The sequence below is a fragment of the Callorhinchus milii genome, unplaced genomic scaffold, assembly GCF_018977255.1.
Source record: "Callorhinchus milii isolate IMCB2004 unplaced genomic scaffold, IMCB_Cmil_1.0 Scaffold7, whole genome shotgun sequence".
NCBI lineage: Eukaryota > Metazoa > Chordata > Chondrichthyes > Chimaeriformes > Callorhinchidae > Callorhinchus > Callorhinchus milii.
Genome location: NW_024704748.1, coordinates 21,254,986 through 21,281,457, shown reverse-complemented (window position 1 = coordinate 21,281,457; position 26,472 = coordinate 21,254,986). Strand labels below are relative to the sequence as shown.

The window sequence follows — 26,472 nt, the reverse complement described above, 5'->3', positions numbered from 1 at the left end:
GGAAAATATAATCTGGTAATTTCTGTGCTACAGTGCATGAAAATGTGTTTGATGAAGTGCTGCAATTTTTGATGCTTTATTCTTTTGTTTTTATGCATCTATGTATGTGTTGCAGCTGAGACCAGGTCGTGACCTTTTTTCATATATTTGAAAGCTCCCCACAGCTCAGTGTTTGCTTTTTGCTGTCATTTTGTTCTTTTAACATGTAGCAGTGCCCTTTCCCCTGTGCTGTCTAGGCAGATGTTGCTGATGATTGATTTATTTGGCATGAGGGAGGAGCTTCCTACGGAGAGGATTTGTTCCGTAGTTTACCGAGAGCTCCTAGTAGGTGAGATTGTACCTTCCTGAATACTACCTGAAGTTAACTCGCAATTTATGGTCTCCTGGAGAGAGGGCACAATATCAGAGTTGCGTCTTTATATTATTACTAAACCATTTGAGACGAGAAGTACTCATTGCAGTACATTCAAGGTCACCGATAATAACTCTGGCCACAGACCATTTTCCGCTGCTGTGATGTGACGACCAAATCACTGACCTGTACATGAGTCCATCCCAACAGAAAGATAGCCCAGCTAGCCACAAACAGTATATGGACAGGAGCCCTGAAAGCCATCAGAGGGGACCTCCATCTCTTTCACACTACATAACTAGTTTTATATTTGAGGCTGGTGGTGATTGAAAGCTGTAATGTGAAGGAGCCACAATGTTGAATTCTTAATGCAGTTGTATTTGCTGGGGTGTGGGGTGTAGATAATTGATCACAACCTGAATCCTCATATTAGCATTAACAATAAACAGCAGTCCCTTTTTTTTATAAATGCCAATGTGAGGACTGATTGAACTGTTTGCCAAACAAAGTCTAATTTGGTGCCCGCAAATTGTACTGGGTCATGTCTGGCTCTTCGTGTACATATCATGTTTGATTCTTGCTCCATGTCTTTGGATAGACAAAGATCACAAGAAGGCCCTTAATCTCATTCTTTTAAAATACCCACTCTTACACCTTCCCTTTACACAGCTTGGTGTTTCTTCAATGTGACCTTATTTCAAGCACCATTCCAGCTGTAGATCATCCTCAATGAAAGTTGCTCTTTACAAAGTTTGCATTCTTTATGTTTCATTCTCTATTTATATCTTCAACTACAAAGGGATTGTATTTGATTTTGGTCAAAGTTTAACTGACGACTTCTTAGATCAAATTCACAAATAGTGCAACAAGTATGTGCCTTGCTGCAATTTTCCCACTTCAGTATCAGAAAGTTTTTTCATAGTTAGGGAAAATAACACTTCGCATTAAAAAAATGCCTTGGAATGTTAAGCGCATCTCCAACAGGAACCTTGCTTATCTCACCCCCAATTAACAAGAACCAGGTTGTCCTCTCAGACTTGTTCATCTAAGAACTATATCATGCAGATCAGAAAGTCATAAGTTCAGTTCATGGACTGCACTGAGCTGATCTTTTGTAACAAATGGTTTCAGTGCCTTGGGTTTACCAGAAGGGAAAATCCAGTAGTCCTGATTGCTATTCAGTGACTTGCTGGAATGTTTGTATGTTAGGTGATCGTGTGATGACAGAATTTGACTCTGGTGGAGATTTTCTTATCCCCTCCCCCAGTTAAATAGCTAGTTAAATTAAATAGCCTTCTGGTACTCACTGTCTATTCTCACACATGAAGAAAAGCCCCTGGGGTAAGGTGCATGAGAGCACCCAGTGCTTATGGAACCATATCCAAGCTGGAGTCAGCATTGTAAGGAGCAAAGCAGGCAATGGTTTTATTATTGATCACAGAGCTGCATAAACATACCTCTAACTGAATAGTACTTGAAAACAAATCTGTTGAATGTTTTGCATCAGTGTAAATGCAGTAAATAGTACTGTTACTACATTTAGTATGCCTAGCTTTCCCTCCCAAACCCAAACTGTTTTTTATTTAAATTGCTACATATTCAAAGCACCAGCCTTTTCATGGAGCTTTCACTGAATCCGTGAACTGAAACAGACACATTGTTTAGCCAGAATCCCTGTTTTGGAGAGTTTTAATGCCATGGCAAATGACTGGAAAAAGAATTGAAAGCAACTGAAATGGGTCTGCAGAGTATCGAAATGCCTGAAGTTGCTCAGTAGTTTTTAAATCCTATGTAACCTCAATATAAGTAAATCTATTATAATATATATGTTTAAATGCTCAGTTTAAATAGTCCCATCAATGGGTAACTAAAATATTTTCACTTAATTAAGGACTTATGTTAACTTCCTTAATCGTGAAATATAAACAAGAGTTATCCATAGCCTATTGCTTTTTCTGTCTCAATTGTAGAATATATCCAGAGCAGGTGCCTTAATAAACACAGGCAGATTAAAGGGATGCTGTAGGAATATCACAGCTGCCAGTTCAGCTAATCTGCTATGTTACAGCGGTGGTATGAAAATTGAATTGGAATGAACAGACTTTCTTTCTGTACTAATGATAAATTTGATAACCAATTGCAATTTTGGATGATCATACAGAGTCGGTAAACTAAATATTCACAGAAGTTGTGGGAGAAACTCGTGAGAGTCATGCTATTTGGGACTGAATTTCAAACTTTAGCCCTTGATGATAAGATTCCTAAACAGACAGTGACTCAAATGCAAAGAATAGTGGTAGGATTCCCAATGGTATCCCGTGAGTATTAAAGTGTCCTCTATGTTTATGTTTATTCCGACTAAAAGAAATGTTTTAAAATCACAAATGTAACTTTCAACAAAACTAACTTGTAAAAAAGTAGATGCTTTTTAAGACCAAGAGGAATTTGCAAAAAATTATTTATATCAAGAATTCCCATATCTAAAATTAATAATGGTCTGAAACATTTGTACATTAAATTGCCCTTGTCCCTCTTGCTTTTATGAGTAATAACTTGTAAAACCTCTACATATAAGCACATAAAAATCAAAGGAAGCTTTAGTAGAAAGCCAAGTTATAGCAAAACACAGGATGAAAGGCTGCAAGATTGCCTGAGGTCTAAAGACCAAAATTAATAACACACTTGTCAGAACAGAAATAATATTCTGTCAATAGATCATAATACTCCAAAATAGGGCTGATTGATAAAAATCCTACACAAAACAATTATTGTTTTTTGTTTGATTTAGACTTGCTCGGGATTATCTGTAGATAATAGTTTGAGCACAGTTATCAAAGCTGATATCCTGTGTGCTACTGTATAAAGTTTAGTGTGCTTTATCTCTATAATAATAATAATCCTTGCATTTGATATAGCGCCTTATCATGTTGTTAAGAGGTTACTTCACAGTGACGTCTTAATGATGTGTTAAGCACTTAGCACGCTGTACTGTAAAGTGGTTTTGACTATGCACAGCAATGTCTCACAAACAGCCGTGAAGTGAATGACCAACATTTATTTGGGGAATTTGTTGGCCAGATCACCGGGAGAATTTCCTTTCTCTTTTCGAATAGTGCCATGGGATTTTTAACGTTCACCCGAACGGGTTAACGTTTCATCCGAACAACGGCACCTCCGACAATGCAACACCCAGAGGTGAGAGTGCTATCACTGGCCACTGGCTCACTAACACTCCAATCTCCTGTTAGAGGTGAACATGGAATCAAAGATTTCCCTTGGAGCAATTTCCTCTTTTAATAAAAGGAACAACGTTTAAAGAAAGTAAAATAATTCATAATTGTATACAAAGGTGAGGGTGGGGATGATATACCGATATTTTTAAACTTTTTTTTCTGGCTAACCATAATTGAGAAAGCGATCCAAACATGAATTCCTCACTGCATGTGTGAGGTGTGGAATAATGCATCAGTTTTATTCATTCTCATCCATATTGCACAGTGCATATCCTGTTTAAACAGTAGCTACTGCCATGTTAATTCGAGAATTAGGCTAACTCACTTAACCTATCAAGACCATGAATTTCAGTTGAATCCAGTTATAAGGAGCACAATACTCGGATCCTGAAGATAGCACTTTAACTTGCTTGAGGCTATGGCAAACATGACATTTTTACAGGTACAAATTTGGGGGAAGGTCAGTCACTGGACCTGAGCCACCCTCACATTAGCAGAATAATTAATTGGTCCTTACATAAAGAATTGACTCGAATTGACCCTTATTCACCAATTTCTTTTGAAAGTGTACAAAAGGCACAGCTTGTGCTAATGGTGTCAGTGTGCTTTCTTGGAGGTGGTCTTGCTTCCCGCTGAAATATCAGTGATAATGGCTTATCTGCACCTTGTGACTGACCAGGCCAATGACAGTTCTTTTCCATCAAGCCAATGGGTAGAAAGGTTCTTTTCATGTAGAGCAGCTACAGATTTTGAACTGATGACAAAAAAATTGTTTTCTTTGCTTCCAACTTTTATCCTCTCATCGCTTAAGATTTTTAAAAAAAAAATGTGGAGTGCAGAAGAAAAGCTTAACCGTATCTTTTTGAAAGAACAAGTTTGGACAGTAATATCGGAACATGAAACTTCTCATGTGGAGGATTAATGCATCGTTCAATTCAGGAAACTGACATCCAAGAGCTTTTCCGGACGGCCATCACTTATTAGCATTCTTTTTCCTGGAATTTTTTGATACTTCCAATTCCTCCCTGCCACTAACCTTGCTACTGGAAAGATTCATTGGAGGTTAATTAAATCCATCATCAAAACAACGAGAAGCCAATGAGGCATATAATCACTGAAATAGTAAATTAAATGATGCAATTGTTTTCCCTTCCATCATTTACTGGGAGGGCAGGGGCTGTGTTATCAATACAGCTGACTGTATTGTTTCACAACTGGCGACAGGAGCCTCATGCCCCCCAGAGAATGTGGATGCATGTGGTCATAAACCAGGTTTTAATTTGTGCAAACAGAGGAGATTAAACTATATCAGCTCTAGGGTCCTACAAAGCTTCATTATGTGGAAAGATGACACTGTTAAAGAATAAAAGAGAGGTTATTCCCAGCTGGAATTAACACTGCTGCCTATTTGAGATGTAAATTAATACAAACAGGGTAACTGAGTGGAACAGAAAAGCCAAGACTTTGATCTAATTTACCAAAGCACTGAGCATAATTAAAACATACGCGGAATGAATGCAGTTATCTTGCATTTTTAATAGGCCGTAGCATCATTAATGTAATTAATAATAACATGTTTAAAAGTAACTGCTGCTGTCAGTGTGAGCGTGTGTCTGAACAGAGGCAAGTGGCAGCTGTGGGTTTCAGCTGGCATGGTTTGACATAGAGAGAGACAGTGGTACCAGTAGCACTCGTCACTGATCGCAGAGCCTAGCGCTCACTCGATGCTGCCACACCTGCCATTCATCACAGAACTGACACTGATGATGATTGATGGCAGTTTGGAGCTTTTCTTGCCAGGGACTGGCTGTGACTTTTGCAGTGTCACCAGCTGTGCCTTGTTGCCAGGCTTTTTAAGATGAAGCTCGTTTCTCTGGAGCTTTATCTTAATCAGCCTGTCATATTCTCAAAATTAATTAAGACTTTGTAAAAGTAGTCACTGAGCTAGCTCTATTTGAAATGTTCATCACGCGAAAAAAAAAAGAGGCAGAAAAGACATCTTAAGCATACAACCAGATTTTGTGGATGGCAGTGTTGGTTTGGACAGTACTCTGCAAAGATCATGTTCCTTTATATTGGGTTATAAATACCAGCTGACTTATTTTTATGAACCCGATTACAGTATATCTCTGATCTGTATAGTAGCCAGCTATCCACTTTAATACTGCAGTGCTATCTCGTTGGATTTCTGTTACCGTAAATAGAGCATGTTATTAACAGCAGCAGAAATAGCTAAACAGAAGTTTTGTTACACAATGGCAGCACTCAGGCTCTGCTAACTTTCTATAATCACATGCTAGTTATGCCGTTGATGATTATTTAGTGAAATACTGTTGTTTTTTCAATTTTTAAGACCAAAGACTACTTTCTTTCTAAAAAAAGATAATTTACCCGCCCACATATTTGCACAGTTTAAAAGTATTCTCTTATTGTATTTCTGGCTTTGGTTTTTTAAAAAAAGCTAATGTTATGTAGCTCAAACAGTTCAATTATCAGCCAGCAAAGGAGTACAAATTATTGCATGAAGTCAATCTATTTCTGGTCAAGTGCAATGGGTTGTGCTAATTGATCCTCTTTTAAAGAATAATGGTTATTCAGAAGTTCTGTGTTGTTCTGATTGATTCTTCTGACAGTAACTGGAGCTCTGTGAAAATACTCGATCCCAATTTGGTTTACTTGGTCTTCACAGATTTATCTCCCAACAATCATATTGCTTGTTCTGTTTTTATCATTAAAAATAATTGCTGGAATATTACTTCTCCCGCAGGCAGAGAATAAACTCCTTTTAGGTTGCTCGCACATCGGGTTTAACTAACATCTGTTTCCAGATGAAATCAGGCGGTCTCTGGCTGTATCCATCCTCGTAGTCCTCTTCTTATCCTACACCATTGTTCCCAATTTCATGCTATCAGAGAGGCCGCATGTTTTCCTCTGCAAAGTTGTCAGAGGCATAAAAGCCAAGGAGCAGGGTCACATTTAGAGGGATGGGCATGAAAAATTGGTAAAATGTATCGGAAGCCCACCCACTTGATGGTTGCTTAGAGCAGCTCAGATTCAGGTTGAACAATTCGACTTTTGAATTCATTTTTGGACGCGCACTACAAAACTTTTTAAGCGTCAATCTCCTTGCTTCATTATAACGGCGGGCAAACCATGATTGATTTAGAACGAATTTATAGTGGTAGATTGAAAACTTACTAACAAACTAAAAAGCTTTCTGGCCATTGTTTAAGCTTCTGTCGTCTATTCTACTCGATTTTCTTTTCAAATCTGTTCACATTTTGTGGCTGTGATGGTTCCAAATTCCAAGTTTTAAAAACGTTAAACTGATATTGACGAGCCAAATTGTAGCTGAAATAGTAACTGCACCTTTAAGAGAGAGAAAGAAATGAAAGCAATAGTAGTTCTTTATTCGTGTTCAAGAATCCACGCATTAGAGTTTATGTCAAATTCTTAATACATGGAAAAACATTCATCCCACAACAAAACCTTGCAGCTCAACAAACGTAAGGGTGCATTGCTAAATCTATCCTACTTAATGAACATACAGACTCATGCATTGCTGAGAAACTATAGCAAGGGCGCTACGCATTATTAGAATTTCCCTTTTTTGAAGCAAAATTGTAGGAACTGCGCTCCTGAAAAAACAGAGCGCTTTATCCTTTACTTCATGGACATGTCATGCATTTTGTATGTTAAACAGTCTCATGGACATCTGTCATGATTGGTTTTAATCTGCTAGCTAAAAGTCTGGATTTAATCTTGCATTACACCTCTTTGTACTGCAGTCAGTAAGTGACAGTACTGCCATGAAACAATGACTGTACTCATTCCATCCAATATGCCATGTGGTAGACCCTTTTTCTGGACCAGTTCTTTAGAAAGAATACAAAACAATGAAGCATCTGGTGGGCTTTTCCTGTTTCAAAGTTTTTTTTTGTCAGTAATTCTACTCACCCAGGCCGCACATTTCTCCCTTGATGCTACTAACCGAGACAGGGTGTGTCAAGCTAGTGGTGAGAGGTCAACAGGCCAAAGTGATGAATTTTTATGCTGCTGTTTCTTGTGTTTCTGCCCAGTCACAATTTTCTGCTTGCTGTGCTCGCTCTGAAAGGAATCACAGTGAGCAATTTGTCCTTCTGGGCAGGGAATTGGATGGCAGATGAGTTAAAAAGTGGATATCACATTGAACAAAAGAACACACAAATGTCTTCCTGTGGAGAAACAGAATACTGCTGTCAAAGCTTAACACAAGATGTACATTGGAGATTTGTGGTCCTCAGCCACACAGGATTGACAAATGAATTTAATGGCATCTTTTTAAATATTGAAAAGGAATCGCCATTCAACAGGTGGAGAGTACTACGGGGATGCGTTCCAGATGTTCAGCTCCACAAATAACAGCCCAGCATTAACATGTCAACTTTACTAAATTATTTATTCATTGAAATTACTGCAGCTTTTATGTGTGTGTGTGTGTATGTGGGTGGGGGGGGGGGGCATCAGAGGTCTGGTAGTTAATCGCTTGTTTAAATGTGAATCAACTAATTTTTCTTAAACCAAGGCTGTAGCATCTAAGCAATATTTCCGTGAATGCCTGGAGAGATGCTAGCGATTGTGATCTTTCTGTGAAGCCAGCCACTTGCCTTTAATCACATGTGGGGTTTTAAGTTTTCAAGTGGTCACTCTTCAAGCTCTCTGCATTTCAATGCCTCCTTGAATGTTCTCGATTCCCTGATTAAACATATTCTAGAAATAAAAGAAGTCACTGTGGCCAAGTACACCGCACATATTTCTGGTTAATTTAATTTCATTGACGTTCGCAGTCATACACCCTAAAGATTGAATATAGATAAAGAAGCAAGATATTTCTGCAGGGAGAATTCCAATGTAGTTACTTTAAAATGATTTATGTTTTGTGGCACAGCTGACAAATACTGCGTCTATTTTCAATGCAGTAGTACTATTGCACTGCATGATTTATGAAAGAGAAGATATTTTAAATTAAATTGATTCTATATAAATATAACTCTTGTACTTGAAATGTACTGATAGTATAAATCAATATAGTATTCATATATTGGACAAAAACACAAAATGTAAGTTTTTTCAGATGTTCATTTTTATGTATCAGAAGATGCTTCAATAGAGTCCCTTTGCTCTAGTATATTTTAAATAGAGAAGCAGTGAAATGCACTTGACATATTTTCAATAAATAATGAGACAAAGACGAAACCCAATTGTGATAAAGAAGTTGGAAACCGACACTAAAATCTTATGTGAACCTGATTTCTGCTGTATGGTATTTAAAAATAGCTTACACAGATGATAAAAAGGATCACGTTTTTTCAATGGAGATAACACTACTGTGAGATTATTGTTGGATTTATTTATCTTGGAAGGCGTGAAAGGAATAGGTCATTTATTTGATTATTAGAAATACAGATTTTTGTTAATCAGCGAAGCGTTAAATCCGTTTGTTACTGGGGCAGTCTAGGTTCTCTGCACATGCTTTAAAATCATGACTATTGAACAGTGCCCACTCTGAGGTTGGTACAATGATTTTAGACGGTCTCTGCCCTGTCCTTTCCAGTCCTTTTTATCCATTCACTTAGGAAAGCAACTTAAGCGCACTGAAGTGCATTAGCATTTGGATGCTTGGTCCATATTGACCCTTGATTGGAAAGTTTAAATGACTGAAAGATGGACCGATTTGTTAGGGCTTTAGAAAGCTAGCAGGTTCTGCTTTGGTTTGTGCCCGTACTTGTTCTGATGTGGTGCAGCATTTAAAGGCAACCAAGCTGATTTGTGACATAGGAGTCTAAAGGGCTCTTTAGTTTGATGTGATTAACTAATCTGTGCTTTGAATTTAAACTTTGAGCCAGAAGTGTTCAGTATGGGAACCAGTTCTTCTGTGGATTATGTCATTCAAAACTGTTTTCAAACACAGATGGTAAAATGTTGTGCTGATCAAAAGGGGAAGAAAAAAGGGGAATTATTTGGTTGAAGTGTTCAGTGGTGTGTGGCTGACATAAGCTGAGAATCAATTTAAAATACTACGATTTTGAGAAATATTGCACAACATTGATCTGATATTGATGTATTTTAATTGCTTCAGGACACACTTGATGCTGTTTTTGATTTTGTTTATACTTTGTGGTTTGTCAACTTGACAGTGTAATGAAGGAGTTGCCTGGCAGCACTGAAGGTGACGGGAAAAATGTTTGTTTCTCATTCCCATTGCTTGGTCAGAAGGTAGCCGCAATTGACAACAATAATGTGTATATAAAACTCACCTACAATTCTGTGCAATTCACATAGCCTCTTATGTTATTTCAGAGTGAATCAAACATATTTACAAATCGCCCTATTTGCAACATTATCCCTCACAATTAACACTCGATTGCAGAAGACAATTGAGAAAGAAGGTAGTGTTTAACATGTACATTCTTTCACAGTTAATGGAGAGAGGTTTTTTTGTAAAGTTTTTTTTATGATTAAGAAACGCAAAATATTTTCTAGAGACGTTAAAATGAAGTAAAGTGCAGTGTAGCACAAGTCATCGGGTGTACGTTCTATTGTATTCTCGTAGAAAGGATTATCAGTACAGTGCTACTGTTCTCAGTTTATTGTTTTTTCCAGAGCAGAAGCAACAAACCAGATCGGCTTAGTCGCCCAGAAGCCTGGCACACAGGCCTGCAAAGTTGCTATGGTAGCCAGAGAGGGATGCACAATTTTCCCACAACATATACACACTAATTCCACTGGGACTGCCAGATCCTTTCTTTGTACCCACTTGAATCAAACTAGGTGGTACAAACCCCAAATGGACACTGTCCAGCAGTACAGAGTGACCAAAAAGTTGTAATATCTATCCTATTATCTAAAAAAAATCATAATTTATTTAAGATTTATTAGATATTGTAATGGTATCAGGTCTTTTTGGTCACCCTGTATATGTTAGCAAGTCAATGTAATCCATCAATAAGTACAGAATTTTAGATAATAATGTATTACAACATTACTTTTAGAGTTTCAGCTGTCACTTGCAAAGGAGAATGAGAATTGTCTAATCTTATCATCCAGTTGATTAAACTGTTGGCAAAAGTAACCATTGAGATTATAAGCATTAATGCCAGGAGGTATTTGGTTGCTCTCCTTGCTTTCTTTTGTCGACCAAGGACCTTACAAGAGTTCACAATTTGTTATCTTAGTAAAAAGGTGTGGTTGACAATGTACTACCACAGCTGTGTTTTTCTTTATAAAAATAGTGATTGATTAATTAGGCAGTCTCACTGATGAAGGTGATAATATAGATCATTTGCGAAACAAAAACATAATAGTGCAGCAGCAGATGCTCCTTTTTCAGATTGTCAAAGAAACCTATTGCCTTTACCTGACCTCAGAGTGCCAAATGTTCACTATCAGTAAGTTATAGTGTCCGTTCCTGTTTTTATTAAGTGCTAAAGCTGCTCAAATACTTATTATTTCCAATTCTTGAAACTGGTGGGAAATAGAATCATATTTTCAAGCAAATTTTTTGCAATCTGGCTGATTGTTTCAATGGAAATAATTATTTTTACTGAATAAGTCAGATCCTTAAATGAATTATTTTAATTCATCTGAAACATCGTAAATGCAAACATAATTGAAGCTTTTGCTTAATGTGTTTCAAAAATCAATCTACATTGCATTGAAAAAAGAGTCAACAAACTTTATTCCCATGCTTAACATAATGGTTTATTGTCTTTTGGATGGTTCATACCTAACCTTGAAAATGTAACAGGAAGTCTATTTAATGTGCTGCAGCCTCCTTACCTAAAGCATGTCATTTTTGTCTTTCTAGGCACTCTGTCCATCAGCAAAAATAGAAACTATTCGATTACCAGAAACGAATCAAGTAAACAAGTTAATTTTCCGTGAATCAAATAACGATCGAAAGGTATGACTGTGTTCTGTAAGCATGAAATGCTTTTGTGGTATGCCTTTATAGCTATAAAGTGGAAATTGATTTCTAATTGACTTTTGTCTTTACTTAAGGTGATGCTTCAACTAGAAAAGAAGCTTTTTGATTACTTTAACCAAGATATTTTTCGACAGAACAATGGGGTGGAGGTGAGTCTTTCATTTGCCACGTGCAGAGCATGTTACAGCAAAGTTGGTTCACAAATGGACATTAGGTTTGAAGACTTGTAAGCAGTAAAACAATGAACTGTACTGTTCTTCACTGTATCCTGTCTTATCCAAAATATCAACCCAGTGTTGACTTATTAATGTGCTGTTTGTTGTTATGGATGTGTTGATAATTCAGCACAAACACTAAACAAGAGAAGCATTTATTGCTGAATCCCAGCTTTGTTTAATGAGTAACCTCTTTTCTTTATGCTTCTGGTCTGTGAAGGCATTATTTAAAAATAATTTGTTGTGGATTAATTTTTCCACCACATACGATGGGAAAGTGAAAGTAACCATAAAATATTAACCCTTGCATTTGATACAGCGCCTCATAATGTTGTCGAGACATCTCATTATAACATGGTATAAACAGAACATATGATTTCTATCCCAAGTTGTGTGCATTGTTAAGTTCCCTAAAATATATTCTGGTATCCACAAGTTTTGGCTATAACCAACCTGCATCTAATACTTTTTGGGAACTTTTAGTAGTTTGATTTGAATCTCTCAAGTATGATTATGTGTTTCTGTGACACACAGCTGACTCAAAAAGAAAATAAATAATTCTCAAAAAAGAAAAGAAATCATTCTCAAAAAAGAAAAGAAATCATTCATCATTCCCTGAATGTTGACCACATTAGAGTCTCCAATTCATAAGGTTTCATAGAGTTTATTTTGAATGCTGAAAAGCAATTTAAAAATGGTAAATATCGTAGAATCCCATAATAACAAAGTAGTTCCAACCAGAGTTATAAGGGGTCATGATTTCTGGTCAGCAGTTCACTGAGCATACTTCACATGAAGGAAATGATGTCAGTAGTGATCTGATGACCTGGAGGTCAGACAGATTTTAGTGAATGAAAAGGCGAACCGACAATTTAAAGCGAACTGGCCAAATTTCTGTGCACATTTAAGGATATTTTAGTAAATAAATGTTGGGGGCCACATCCCAACCATGTTTACAAGCAAACTCAGATTTATACAAATAATGAAGCACATCACAACAGGGATTCACTGTTATGTACTTACAGAAGTGATCCTTGGAAGATTTATTTACCATTACCTTGACACCTTGAATATACCCTTGATTAGTTTTATCCTAAACACTAAATCACTGCTACTAAACTGGAAACAAACTGAAAACCTGATACAAGCTGTTTTTCTCATGTTGGAAAATTGTTAACCAGAGGGTAAGACCAAAAGCAGTTGAACTAGTTTCACACATCCAACCTCTCCAAGATTTTTGACCAGCAACTTAAATTTAGCATGATAGAGAATACATTCTAAGATTTATAAAAGGATTTGTAATGGAGGAAATCCTGAATGCATCTGACCATCTCTCCAGAATTCTGTTCGGATGTTGACTTTCATGGAAGTTGGAACTGTGATAATCGTTTGAGTTGAGTTCCAGAGATTTGGCCATGCCACATCCAGGATTCACTATGTACAGCTCTTCAGTGGTGTAATGGGCCATGGTTTGCTTCCCGGTAACCAGTTCTGATACGGAACAATAGAGGGTTCTAAGGCTGAATAAAGCTGTATTTACTTGCATTTACAACCCATCTCACTTGAAAAGAACTTTTCTTTAGATTTGTACATAATCAAAGTTAGTTCAAATGAAGATTCTGGTGTGTTTTATGATGGAATAATTGAGTGCTTTAATTAGCCCTATTGCAGTCTGAATCAAATGTCAACATTGCTTTTGACGGTTAGAGTTTAAAATGCTATTGTATTATAATTATTGAGATGTAGCTGCTTAGTTTATTCCAGCAATGTAGTCTTTTACCACATATTAATATTAATTTCCTTCTCCAATTGCTTGGAATAAATTGCTTGGAATGATGCCCCTCATAATGTTCACACCGTGAAATGGAGCATATTCAAGTTACTTTCAGCTGCATGAATCCCAGTGCTATGAGGCTGAATCCACTTTATCCAATGAATATGAAGGAATGTTTAATGTGGTTAGATCGATATTCACAAGGGGGAAAACAAATCCAGCAATTGTGTAAAATATTCCAGGAAAATTGTTCAAAATGAGGACTTTGCCCTTTAACCCAGGCTTGTGAATTAAGCAATATGAACAGAGCAATTGGCAATTATCAGGCAATTGGAAGGACTTAACAGAAATGAGAATCTCAGGTGACGTAGGAAAGCATAAGCGTGAAGCTGGAGTGCTTTTTGTTAATTATCTAACCTCTCAGGTTATGTAATGGACATCAATTCCCTTTCACTTGTATTTCTCAACGAATGCTGTTTTTCTTATTTGTTCAATTTGAAAATTACTGGTTATTTACTGGTACACAGAGGTCCCCTGGGGAATGCAGAGTTCAGGCATTGTGACATAACCAAGTGGAAGTTTATTGATCGCATAACTGGTGTGCTGAATATTTTAGCTCAGTAAATGGAGTCAGGAGGAGCTCTATAGAAAAACTCTTAAAATATCATCTAGAGATCAGTACTTGGCCTTACCTACCCCTCAAATAACCTCCCTTGTTAAGGAGTTGCTCTTGTAAGACACTACTCTTTTAAAATCTTAACTGTTTTTAAGTTGGTGCCCACCTCGTCCAATTATTCTGCCTCGGCTCTTTACACAATTTAGAAAAATATTTTGTTCTTTGATGCCTGAAGAGTAATGGCACTGTACTGGGCTGTATAACATTATGTCATACAGACGAGATAGCACACAGGTTGATTACAGGGCTGGGCTCAGTTAGTTGGTCCCAGTTGATATGGCATGTGTTGTGCTACAATTGGTCAATACAGCTTTCAGATATAACAAAACAGAACAAGAGGTTACAGGCTCAGGATTGTGAAGGGCAATTTTAGAACATCCAACAGGAAATATTTATTTATACAGAGGTTAATCAATAGCTTACAAGTTTACTTGGAAGGCCGAAGTCAGTAGACAAGACTTATTCAAGAATCATCTATTTAACATAAAATAGGCTGTTTCCACTGGTTGTGGAGTTCATAACCAGGGGACACAAATATAAGATAGCGACTAAGGGGATCAAAAAGAGAATTTAGGGGGAACTACTTCACGCAGAGGATAGTGAGATTGTGGAACTCACTTCCTGAAGTGATGGTTGAATCACATAGTATAGATCCATTCAAGAGGAAGCTGGATCTTTACATGAGGGAGAGAGGAATAAAAGGATATGGGAGGAGCAAAGGAAGAGGTGGAAACTCATGTTCAGTATAAACACCAGCATGGACTGATTTGATGAGTGGCCTGTTTCCGTGCTGTGTATTTGTAAAACTTTGTAAATATTGATAGCGTAATTTTAAGTAAGTATGGCTAATATTTTGGGATGATGAGATCAAATGGGCCAAATTGAATAAGGTCAATTGGCCCCAAATAACTTTATAAATAAGTTCAGTTTTCTGCTATGTAATGCTATTCCTTTCTTTTTAACTTCCACATAGTAACATAAGGCTACATTATTCCCCCTACCATTGGGAGCCATATAAAAAGCATATTTATAAAGTGTGGGTTTTGTATGATATTTGTATTGGAGCCCTAAGCAGCATGCATTAAATTAGTAAAGAGCTAGTGTGTACCAGAAAAGTGCCTTTGGGGCAGTAGTAGCAGACTGCTATATAATGCTTCTGTGGGACGGAGAATGGTTTAAGTGGTCTAAAGACTCTTTTACCATGGGCGGTCACATTTCATATCAAATCAGAGTTGATCCAAACTGAAGTGATATCTCAGCACTTCCACTCACCTCTGCCCTGACATAATTCACATGCCAGATGATATCAAACATCAGCCCCTAACTCATGCACTGAGGTTTTCCTCAGGGGCAGCAAGTGAGCAGGGATTCAAAGCTGAATGTTTACACCACTCTGAATTTAATCACAATGAATCCCAACTGGATTTAAAGCAGCATCAGGAGGTGGGAGTTTTTATCTGAACAAAGATCTGAGTAAATAAGTCTAGAGAATTTTCACTGAAGGTTATAATGTGAAACATTTCCAAATTGAGAACAAACATAGATTGCACTGTTGTATAAATGGGGTTAAAGTGCATGAGTGTCTCCTCTCGGTCTATCTTTCAATCAGCATAGTAAGAAATTCCCTGCACTGATTACATCGGGGAGGCACAGTACAGCCAATTATTCCATAAGTGAGAAAAATGCACTTAAGACATTCCAAGAATAAGCATTGTTTCACAGAGCGATTATCTTTATACATAAAATCATGTCAACTTTTTCATTTTTAATTGAATTGCAGTGAAGAAGTATTCCCCAATTTTTCAGATGAGTTTCTTTGCTTAATTTGTAGGCACTCTGAAGATCTTTAGATTATGTGCTTGAAATTAATATATTCATATTCTGTCCAGTTTTCAAACTATTTATGAATCATAGTTTACTATTCCTAATAATAACATGTTATGGCATGTTAAATCAAGCTTCAGAATTAGGATAGGAAAGAGCGATGGATGAATGACATTTTCTTGATCGTATAGTGGAGTTGGAAATGCTCTTCTCAGGAAAGTAGTACCATTTCTGGGACATTAACATTGGAGAAAGCACCTTGTGGAATAAACTCTCTCCTTTAGGGATACCCATGTGTGTCACAATGGCTTATGGGAACTTAGTCTGATCCAAGATAACCTTGGAGTATGGTCTTGCACATTGGTGTGACCTACATGAGGTTCTCTGCTGGAGATATAATTTACATCACAAAATAGCACTTAAGCTCTAGTATTCCTGACAAACCCTTTGTCAACCTCATTCTTAGTGTTTGATGTCATTGTGCTAGTGGGAGTATAAGTTTTATGATTTTCCCGATCTAATGTAAAAAAAATTAAAAATTGACTGAAATCCCATTTTGGTGTTTGTTTAAGATGATGTTTCTCCCCTGAAGACAAATATTTTCTAAAGACTTTGACATTGAGTCAGTGCGTTCTGCTGGCTGGCTGCTTTTCTGACTGTAAACCCAGCGCTTCGTGTTTTCACATTCCCTGTGTTCCAGTAGAATTCATTATATTTGAATTCATTGCAATGCAAGAAGGTGTGCGACTTCGCCAGATCAACTTCATGAGAAAGATAAATGATTTAATGAGCCATTTGAGATAATCTAATCTTCATGGTCTAGTTATACACAGAGCGGTGTGATCACTAAAAACAAACTGCCCTTCTTCAGGATGAATGTTCCTATACCAAATTCCACCCCCCCCACAAAAAAATCTATTGCATCCTTCATCAACCACTAGTCTTGTACCAGGTTGACAGAAATTTAATTCAAGTCAGCTCTTGAAAATAATTATTGTATTTTGAGAGCAGTAATCATTGGTTTGGACATGATTGAATGTGTCCATGCCTATTGACTTTTTCTATGATTTATAGGTTTGTTTAGTCGATATTCCCATCTAAATTGTATAATTAATTATAAGTGTAGCTGTCAGGTCAGAGGATGGAATGCACTGATGAGTATTTGGGAAGATTAAATTTTCCTTTGCCATACAGATGTAGAATTGGGAATTTCACAGACCTGCTGTGGATAGAGTTGTTCTCGCTGCCTGCTTATTTAGGCTCTGACTTGCTGCATGTTGAAGTGCCATTGATTTTTGGGTTTTATCTGTGTGATGTCTCTCCAGTAACACTGGAATCTATTTGAATTGAACAATCACTGACAAACTTTCTTGTCAGTAAACTGCTTTGTCACTGTCCTCTTAGTCTCTCCCACACACAGTCTACTAAAGCACATTCTTAGCCTTGCACTGATTTTGAAACATTCTTTATTAAGTGCACCATACACAAAATAGAACATGTTTTGTTACTGGAGGTGATTTGCAATTAATTGGAATTCATGTTGCTTTTGCTTTTTAACTATTTGATGCATCACCTTCCAAATTCTGATGGTTTTCTCAGCAAGATCTGTTCGAATAACATTCTGTGAAGTTGTATTCCAAAGAGGATTAACCCATAAGGTGCTGTTTAGTATTGCACTTATGTTGTCTCTAAAATTAAAGTTAATATATGTATGTGCATTTAAATATTGTAACACCAGTTACATTTTAACATCCCAATAATAATTCTTACATTTGATATAGTGCCTTCCACATTAAGAAGATGTCTGAAAGAAATCTCAGGATATATTGTAGAGTGACTGTGTATTTTGTGGGAGAACATGGCCCCAATTTGTGCACAAAATAGCCATCAAGTGAATGAACAATTTTAATTGGGGGATTGGTGGCAAGGATACTAGGAGAAACTCTCTTCTCTTTTTGAATAAACAGGAACTTTGACATCCACTTGAATAAGACTATTCAAAAATAAATGGGTGTTTCTCGCAATGTCCTGGCCAACATTTCTAAAAATGAATTGGCCTTTATTACAGTTTGTGGGACCTTGCTGGCATAACTGTTTATAGTTTTCTCTTACTAAACAGTTAAGACACTTGACAGCAATTAACTGTGAAGCACTTGTGAAACAAGATATCAATGTCATAAAACATTTAAAATCTAAATTCTTTCTTTACAATATGTAGCATGAGTTCCAAATTCTAGTACCTATGAGAACCAAGCGAGTGTTAATTTAAAACTAAGAGCCTTCCAGTGAGGGTGGGTTGTGCTTTGGAATAGGTTATAAACACGCTAACAGACCACACAGGCTAAATTAACATTAGCATTGGCTTTAGTATCTTCGTTTTAAATTGACTTAACACAAATAGCATAATGGTTTAAATCAGTGTAAGAATTTGTATTTTTCGTGACTATTTCCAAAATGCAGATCACATATTTTCTCTTCTTCCAAACATCATTTAACGTTTGCATCTGCAAAAACCTCCAGTGAATGCTGCCAATGAGTGTGACAAATGCAAGTAGTATCACCTCTTGAACTGGCTCACTGCAGATTTGGGCTTTGGATCCTGAAGAGTAATAGTTGCTGTTCCGCTGACTGTGGTTATCTGTACTGTGTTAAAGAGATCAGTGATTCAGGAAATAGTAGGAAAGTTTGTGAATTCCTGTCATACAACCCCAGGGAACATTGCATGGATTGCACTCTTAATGTGAATATTTACTAATTCATAGATTATTTTATAATGTAAATGCCACAATGGTTATTTGTTTTTTAAAAAGATTGTTTATAGTTTAGAGAGTTGTTTATCTTCTGTCCTAAGTATAATGTTTAGCTTCAACCCATTGAGGAAAACCTATAATGCAGCAGCCCACTACATCTGCATTCAATGACTCATTCATAATTCTTTAAATAAAAGGTCTGATGAATGAGTGACTTTACCAGACCTCAAATGCACTCTAATGCCATCTTCAGTGATCTGTATGATCTGTAATGGCAAAGGTTTATAGGAGCCTATATCTGTAATATGAATGAACTCCAGCAGTATATTACTCCATTCATACCTTAGTTTGCTATCGAAAATTGGAGGTATTTAAGGTCAAAGTCAGTGGTGATTCATGACTCGTCACACATGTCATTTGTGCCGTGAAGCCCACTTGTACATCAAACAGACAGAAATGAGATTCTGTTCATTTTCCTATTAAGTAAATTAGAGGTGAAATCACGTTTGAATTGAATGCAAGTTAGAAATGAGAAGGTAAACTTCTACGTTTTCGCCTAAATTTAAGATGGACTTTTATTGCAAACTGAAATCGATCCATAGAATAGGTGACACTGTAATTTGGATAAAGCTCCCCATGTTTGAAGAAATGGTGAGACTGTTTGAGCAAGGCAATTTGGGTGTTTCCTGCCTCCGAATGGAAAGGTGGGGAGAGGTGGTCATCTTTGCAGGTGCTTCAGGTGACTGGTTTCACACAGATAATTAATGTGTACAAATAGCTGCTAATTTTGCATTTCAGGAATGATTTATGAGGTGGCATGGGATAGAGGGACATAATCTAATTTAGATCAGAACCTCTGCCACCCATACAATGATATCAGCACAGCTGTGAGATGAGAGATGATTAATGGGCAGCCAAGTAAACATGCTGTAGTCATAAAAGGTGTTATTTTGATGACATACTTGTCAGAATAGGAAATGGTACTTACAAAGAATGATGGCCAGTAGCAGAAGAGATTATTCTAAGAATTTTGTAGGTGAATAAGTCCCTTATTCACCTACAACCTGTCCTAAGAACAAACATTGATACAAAGATAATGGCTGCTATGAACAATTTGAATGCCCATTTGTTCCCAGGACAGGCAGTGTTCCTGAGATTCAGCTTTGGGTTTCAATGAAAGACAGCACCCCTACTCTTTAAATAGAAAATAAATCCCTTCAGTTCAATTTATACCTTCAAACCATAGAGATAGTAGTAAGGTCAGGGCATGATGAAATAAACTGAATTTGAACTCTTACCCACCCCCCACGTCACACACACACATGCACACACACACACACACACGTACGCACGCACGCACACATGCATGCACACATATACCTAGCTCCGTTTCTCCCAGAGTTTAAGGTAAGAACAGTACTGTCAGAAGTTGCTTCATGCTCTGGGAGACATTAAATTACATAGCTATACATTTTCAATTTAAGGCCTGGTTTTGGTTGTGGAGGCAAAGGTTTAAGCAGAGCACCAACATAATGGAGGCAATGAAATGGGGCAGTGCTTGTTTCGTCACCACACAATTTACTTTTCTGAAATTGCTCCTTCTAAACATTCGGGAGCTGATGCTGTTGTAAAACACAGGAATGACACACAGTTAAATAAATTGAGAACTAAATAGAGGATTCAATAAAATTATTAATTTGAAAATGTAGCGCATCCAGAAATGATCAGAAAACTTGTGAAGATAAATTTTCCAGCTATGGTCAGTCAAGTATTTACTTTTACCTTTACAGGTTTTATTAAGTTAAATCATGGCAAACTTCCCATTAAAATGTTGATAAATAAATCAATGAAATGCCATAATAATGTGCTGTGTGATGATTGGTTTTAATTTCTTTTTCAGCTTTTAGAATTTGACAGGGAGATTTCCGTATTTAAAGACAAGTTGAGTGAACAAGAAATATCATTTCCACCCAGGTATGACATCTCTAAGGATTCATTGTTCCTCTGAATGCATTTATTTGAAAGTGAGTTGTATTTGAAAGTGAGTGGGACTATGGTTTTCAGCAGGCTATGTAAATGTTGTGTGAATATGAGATGACAAAGCTAAAACACAAACACATACGTTTGTACATTCAACCTGTACCTCATAACAATTAACCTGTACCTCAAAATGAATTTAAAATGTTAATCCAATTGAGGATTTCAGATGATATTAATTGACAAGAAAACTTTACTTTCATATTGAATTGCTTTATTGGAATCTCCCTGGAGGACATTCACCGGGATATGAAATGCAGGGGGAAAAAAATCTGTAAACTGTCTCTTTTATAAAGGAATTTAGAATTAAAACCAAAAGGCATTAAAATGTGCAATCTACAGGACATAAAGATGCAGTATTAGCTGTTTCCCAATGTCCAAGCAGGTTGATGTTTTGGAGGAGGCATTTCCAGGATTTGTCCACAATTGGAGTTAGTCTGAAATGTAGCAATGCCTCATTAAAGTGTATGTACATACATTTACATTTCTCACTTTACAATACAACTTAGTTATTTTGCTATTTTTAAAAACAACAGCTTACTGGATCAAGTAATCGGTTTTGCGGTATCATTTACTAAGCTGTTCAACATGAAGTTCAAGATTTTTTTTCTTATACTGGGATACAAATAACTAAGATCTCAGCGTGACATGCTCATATGCTGTTTTTTATTAAAGCTTGTGGTAAACACCATCTGACCATGTTATCTTTAGCTTTTCAAAGGTTACAGTAGTGTGCCTCTTAAATACATGAAGTAAAACCTTTTACAATCTATTTTCTTTTAAACCTGGAAGCAATGTAAGGTTTTGCTCAGATTCACACAGTAGGTGCGCAATACAGAAATAGAAATAAATTGTTTCTATTTTTAATTGATGACGTTTTGGACAGCCTTGGTGAAGTCAAATGGAACAAAACATAGATGAAAGTTGTTGTTATATGTTCTGCCCCCTTGCTCGCCATTACAGTTTTGTGCTAACAGAAGCTTTGGAGCAACCCTTCCAGTTTCTCATCTCCCCGTGTTTGAACTGTTCAACTTTTGCTCTGTCCCTCCCAATGGCTGTAGAAACTCAACAATGTGAGAGAGTCAAAGCTGTATTCCACCATTGGTAGGGTGGACCCTCATTGGTGATGTAGTACACCAAATCACCATGCCATAATTACTGATTCGGGGGTGAAATATAGCTGTATCCAAATTAAGGGTGTGTTAGTAAGTTTCTTATAAATCCTCTCTCTAAGCCATACACTAAACAAAATACACAGTCAATCCACTGTACAGTATATCCTGTGAAGCACTTTGAAATGCATCGAAGACAATCAAATGCAAGGATTATTACTATTATTATGTATGTCCTATGTCCTTTTGAACTTCATGTCCTTCTTCTTATTGGCCCTTTTGTTAATTGTCAATTTACTCTTAAAGGAGTGGGTGGGGGGAGAGAATACTCTGGAATTGTAACTATAGGGTTCTAGTTTAATACTACACGCCCATTTCATGGTCAGAGCAAAGGTAGTCCATCAATCAGGATTAACTTTGAACTCGTAATCAAGAACCAAAACATTGTGTTTGAACGCAAAGCATCATCCTGTCTCATTCTTGTAGTCATGGTAAGTGAGTCCAAGTGCAATAGAATTTTAGCACTTGTGGAATTAAGTGGTTTTCTGTTAAAATTGCAAAGTTTTTTTTTCTCCCTCATTACAATTGGCATCAGACTGAAACCCCACAAAAATTGCTGGTACAATATATGGGACTCATTGGTATTACACACCCATGGATAAATTAACTAATTAAATGACACCAGGAAGCTTATTCTGGAAGTAGAGACTACTTATCTATAATATTGTTTTATTCAGTTCATTTTTAGTTGTCATTAGTTTTGTGAACTGATCAGAAATCTTTTCGCCTTTAATTATTACATTCCAAAATACAGTTGAGCGAGCCTCAACCTTAGCACATCGGGGTTGAAAGTTACATTATCATGCCTTGTGTTTAGATTTAAAGAATGCAATACAAGCTGTAAATTCATATTGCTTACGCTCAAGAAGTCATCCATCAGGTTAGCTGTGACAAGTCTGAACACTACACATACTTGTGCTGAATTTGGCTTTCCCATGTTAGTGGTCGTTCTGGAGCCAGAGAGGCATAACATGGAAATGATGGAGTGGTATGTTCTTGACTGGACATTTTCAAGCAACTTATTATGGCAAACTTGTGCTAGAAAGAATGTGAATCAATTTCATAGAATCATAATTTGCTCCAAGTAGTTGTACCCCCTTTTAATACATAGTTACAAAGTAAATTCAAAGCAGGGATTCACTCCATGTAGACTTCCCATCCAATTTCCCACAAGATTCCTTTGATGTATTAATTTATAAATTTATAACAACATTGAATCAACAAGAACTTGTCTAATTCCTTTTTGAAACCCTTTGTAGTTTCTTGCTTCACCATCTGTGATGGTACGTTTTTTCCCGGTATTCCCATCACACTTTTAAGGAAATATTTTCCACCTGCATTTCCTGTCTTATTTTATTTCCTTTATTTTAATAATTTATCCTTGTGTCGATATTATCCATCATAAAATTAAAACCAAGCAAAATCTGAACAATAACTGTGAAATTGCCCCAGCATTGAGTTTTATTTGTTAAAATGTCAGGCTTTATATGATGTACTGGACCAGAATTTAACAAGAACTGATTCCAAGTCATTGCTTTTCTCACTGAAAGTCAACCAAAATATTTGCCTGGTACAAAATAGTGCTATCATTACAAATTATTTTGCCCTTGAAAAGAGCTTCAAAAATAATGTTAAGCATGTTAAACTAATGTTGTGTGTTTGTGATATATATATATATATATATTTTTTGGGTGGGGGTGATGAGGCAGGAGGAAAATGTTAAGGACAGGCACTAAATGTTAGCTAATGAAGTATTTGTCTTCCACAGTTCATAAAAGTAAATGATAATTTGTTAAGAGCCTAGTTATATTATTTATGAAGCCATTAGGCACTGATTAAGTTTGAGATTGCTAACGTGTACAGCAGAAGAATACACTGTAGTTGAGGCTACAGTGATTAAATGAATGGCTCCTTTCCCACATCGGAGTGTTTGCCAAGTCTAGACAGCATCGATGGGAGAAGCCAATGATATACAGTTGTCTCTTCACCGTTTGCTGTTTAATAGTAGACCGAGACTAGGCTGAAGCCTGCCTTGGCAAGTTAGCATTCCTCCTAGAAACTGCAGGTCTAGAAAGACAGGTCAAAAATACTTGTCCTGAAATGTTTGAGAAAAGTAACATTTGTGAGATGTGATATGGTGGCAACAGACTGAATTAAAAGGATACACTGCTAAAAAAAAATAAAAGTGGTTCTGGCATGAGGTTACATTTAAGTAATGAGCTTTTTTAAAAAAAAATCAGAAAAGTTGGGATCAAGAAATCACATTGTATTTTCAATTATAGAAATTAGGCGCAATAAATCAATTGGATTGATTATACCAATCTTAGGTCCTGGCCTGGAACTGCCCAATAATCATTATCACTGGTTAGAAACAGCCGAGAAATGGGAACATTCAATTCATTGAGTGTGCCAAATTCACCTTTAATAAAACAATTCCTCTTTTATAAAAAAAAACTTTGACTTCTTCAAGGACTTAGAAAATAAATATTTTGAGAGAACTCAGCGTGGAGTGATTTGTATCCTTGTGACATTTCTGCATTACATGAATCATGAATCACAGAGTACAATTCTACATACAATCAATTGTGTTGTAGTAATTTGTAAAATGTCATTATGCAAATTGTTTTACAATTAGCCTGTTGTCTTCCATTACATTGGAAATAACTTATAGCTATCAGAGTATTGATTTGATACTGGAAAATATTTGAAATTCTATATGTGCCTTAAAGATGGATACCAATATGTTACATAAATTGTGTGAAGAATTATAACCCTTGCATTTGATATAGCATCTATATCAATCATCACCTGTAACATTGAGGATATCTCAAAAGTGTTTCACAAACTTTCTATGAATTGTTAGCGCTTGTGTATTTTTTAGGTGCAACATTACAATACAGAGTCAATCTCTTAGCCCAGGCACTTGCTGTAAATTCTTTCAGTTGGTACCACATCATCTATCCTTCAGGATATTAAACTGAGGTTCTGTTTCCTTATTCAGGTGGAGGTTAGAGATTATAAAATGAAGGGAGTTCTTCTAGCTAGTGTTCTAACTAACAGTTCTCCAGATAAAATTGGTCATTCACTTCATGGCTGTTTATGAGATATTGCTGTGTGGAAATTGGTAGAATTGGTAAATTTGCCTACAACTACACAGTTGCTACACTTCACAGTTAAAAAAAAATCCTGTGAAGCACTTTGAGATATTTTGATTAGGCATTATATGAAATGCAAGGGAAATTTAGTCAGGAGGTAAAACTCTGTCACATTACATAGTCTGGGCAGTCCTATCCACTGTATCATCAGTGAAGCTAGAGACACCTGTAATTGTGAATTATGAATATGTACTCAATCAATAAGCACAAAGCAGTTATAAATGAACACTTCATAAAGTGCAGCAAATGTATAAGTAACTGTTGCTTCATCAACCAATTCATTAATTGTAATATTGACTCTGGAAGCTTGGAATGTGGCATTGTTTAAAACTGAATTCCCTCCTCCCTCAGCATTGTGCACACCCCATTGCAAAAGTTTGCATTCTGATAAGCGTGTATGAATACTAATCGGGAGATATTAATCAGCATGTGGCAGTGACCCGCTTGTGTTTGTCATTGTACTGGTTTGCCATATAATCTGCTGAGATATATCAGATGTTCGTATCTACCAAGTCATCCACAGGCTGCTTTAACATTGTGGCCAGTTGAGTCCTGTGGCTTTTCGTTTCCAATGTGACATTTTCTTTGTCCTTAGCAAATGAGGGCAAATATGTTGAGGCAAAGTCAGAGAATATCACTGAAAGCTCGTAGTGGTAAAGGAGTATTTATTTTACAACTCCTCTGGCAAATAGAAATTAGTGTCTTTTAAGAGTTAACTTACACAATTCGGCTTTTTCTTGCTATTCAGTTGCTGTTTTCTCCACAGTCTTACATTAAAGAACACTTATCACTTTAAATTACACTCTACAGAGGGATTGTAGATGGCGAATACATTGTTGGGAACCATTCTGTGTGATCTGATTTGCTTTGCAGTCTATGACTCAAGTAATATTTGCACTTCTTGTCTTTTGCTACTGCAGCCCCCGCGAATTGCCTGATTGACCTCCTTTTCTTCTTAGACCTTTGACCTCATTGTTAGTTTGGTCACCATGGTGTTATTGTAACATTTGCAAGTAGCATCTGTTTAACACATTGTACTTCAACTGTAATGTTTGCAGTCCTGTATTTGCCATTTTGATTTTTTTTTAAATAAGTTGCAAAACATCTCCGCTTAATTCAGGAAAAAGCTAGCAAGGGTTCGATGAGATTTAAGGCATTGTTTGCCAAATTTAATTCGAAAGAAATTCTTAAAGAGAATGTCTATTCTAACAACAATAGATGACCTAATAACGGACCAGAAACCTTTCAAAAATGTAACATCTCACTTTGTAATAAAATGCAGCAGCTTTTAGGCAAGTGATCAGATTTAAAATGAGCT

General features: G+C 36.6%; 1 protein-coding gene across 1 annotated transcript in view; it reads left to right on the top strand.

Moving 5' to 3' along the window:
• Positions 1–26,472, top strand: part of LOC103180430 (inositol polyphosphate-5-phosphatase A) — a 203,244-nt gene that overhangs the window by 164,590 nt on the left and 12,182 nt on the right. Inside the window, exons 10-12 of the mRNA XM_007896272.2 lie at positions 11,432–11,527; positions 11,626–11,700; positions 20,691–20,764. Coding sequence (XP_007894463.1) covers positions 11,432–11,527; positions 11,626–11,700; positions 20,691–20,764 — 245 coding nt within the window. The remainder of the gene's footprint in view (positions 1–11,431; positions 11,528–11,625; positions 11,701–20,690; positions 20,765–26,472) is intronic.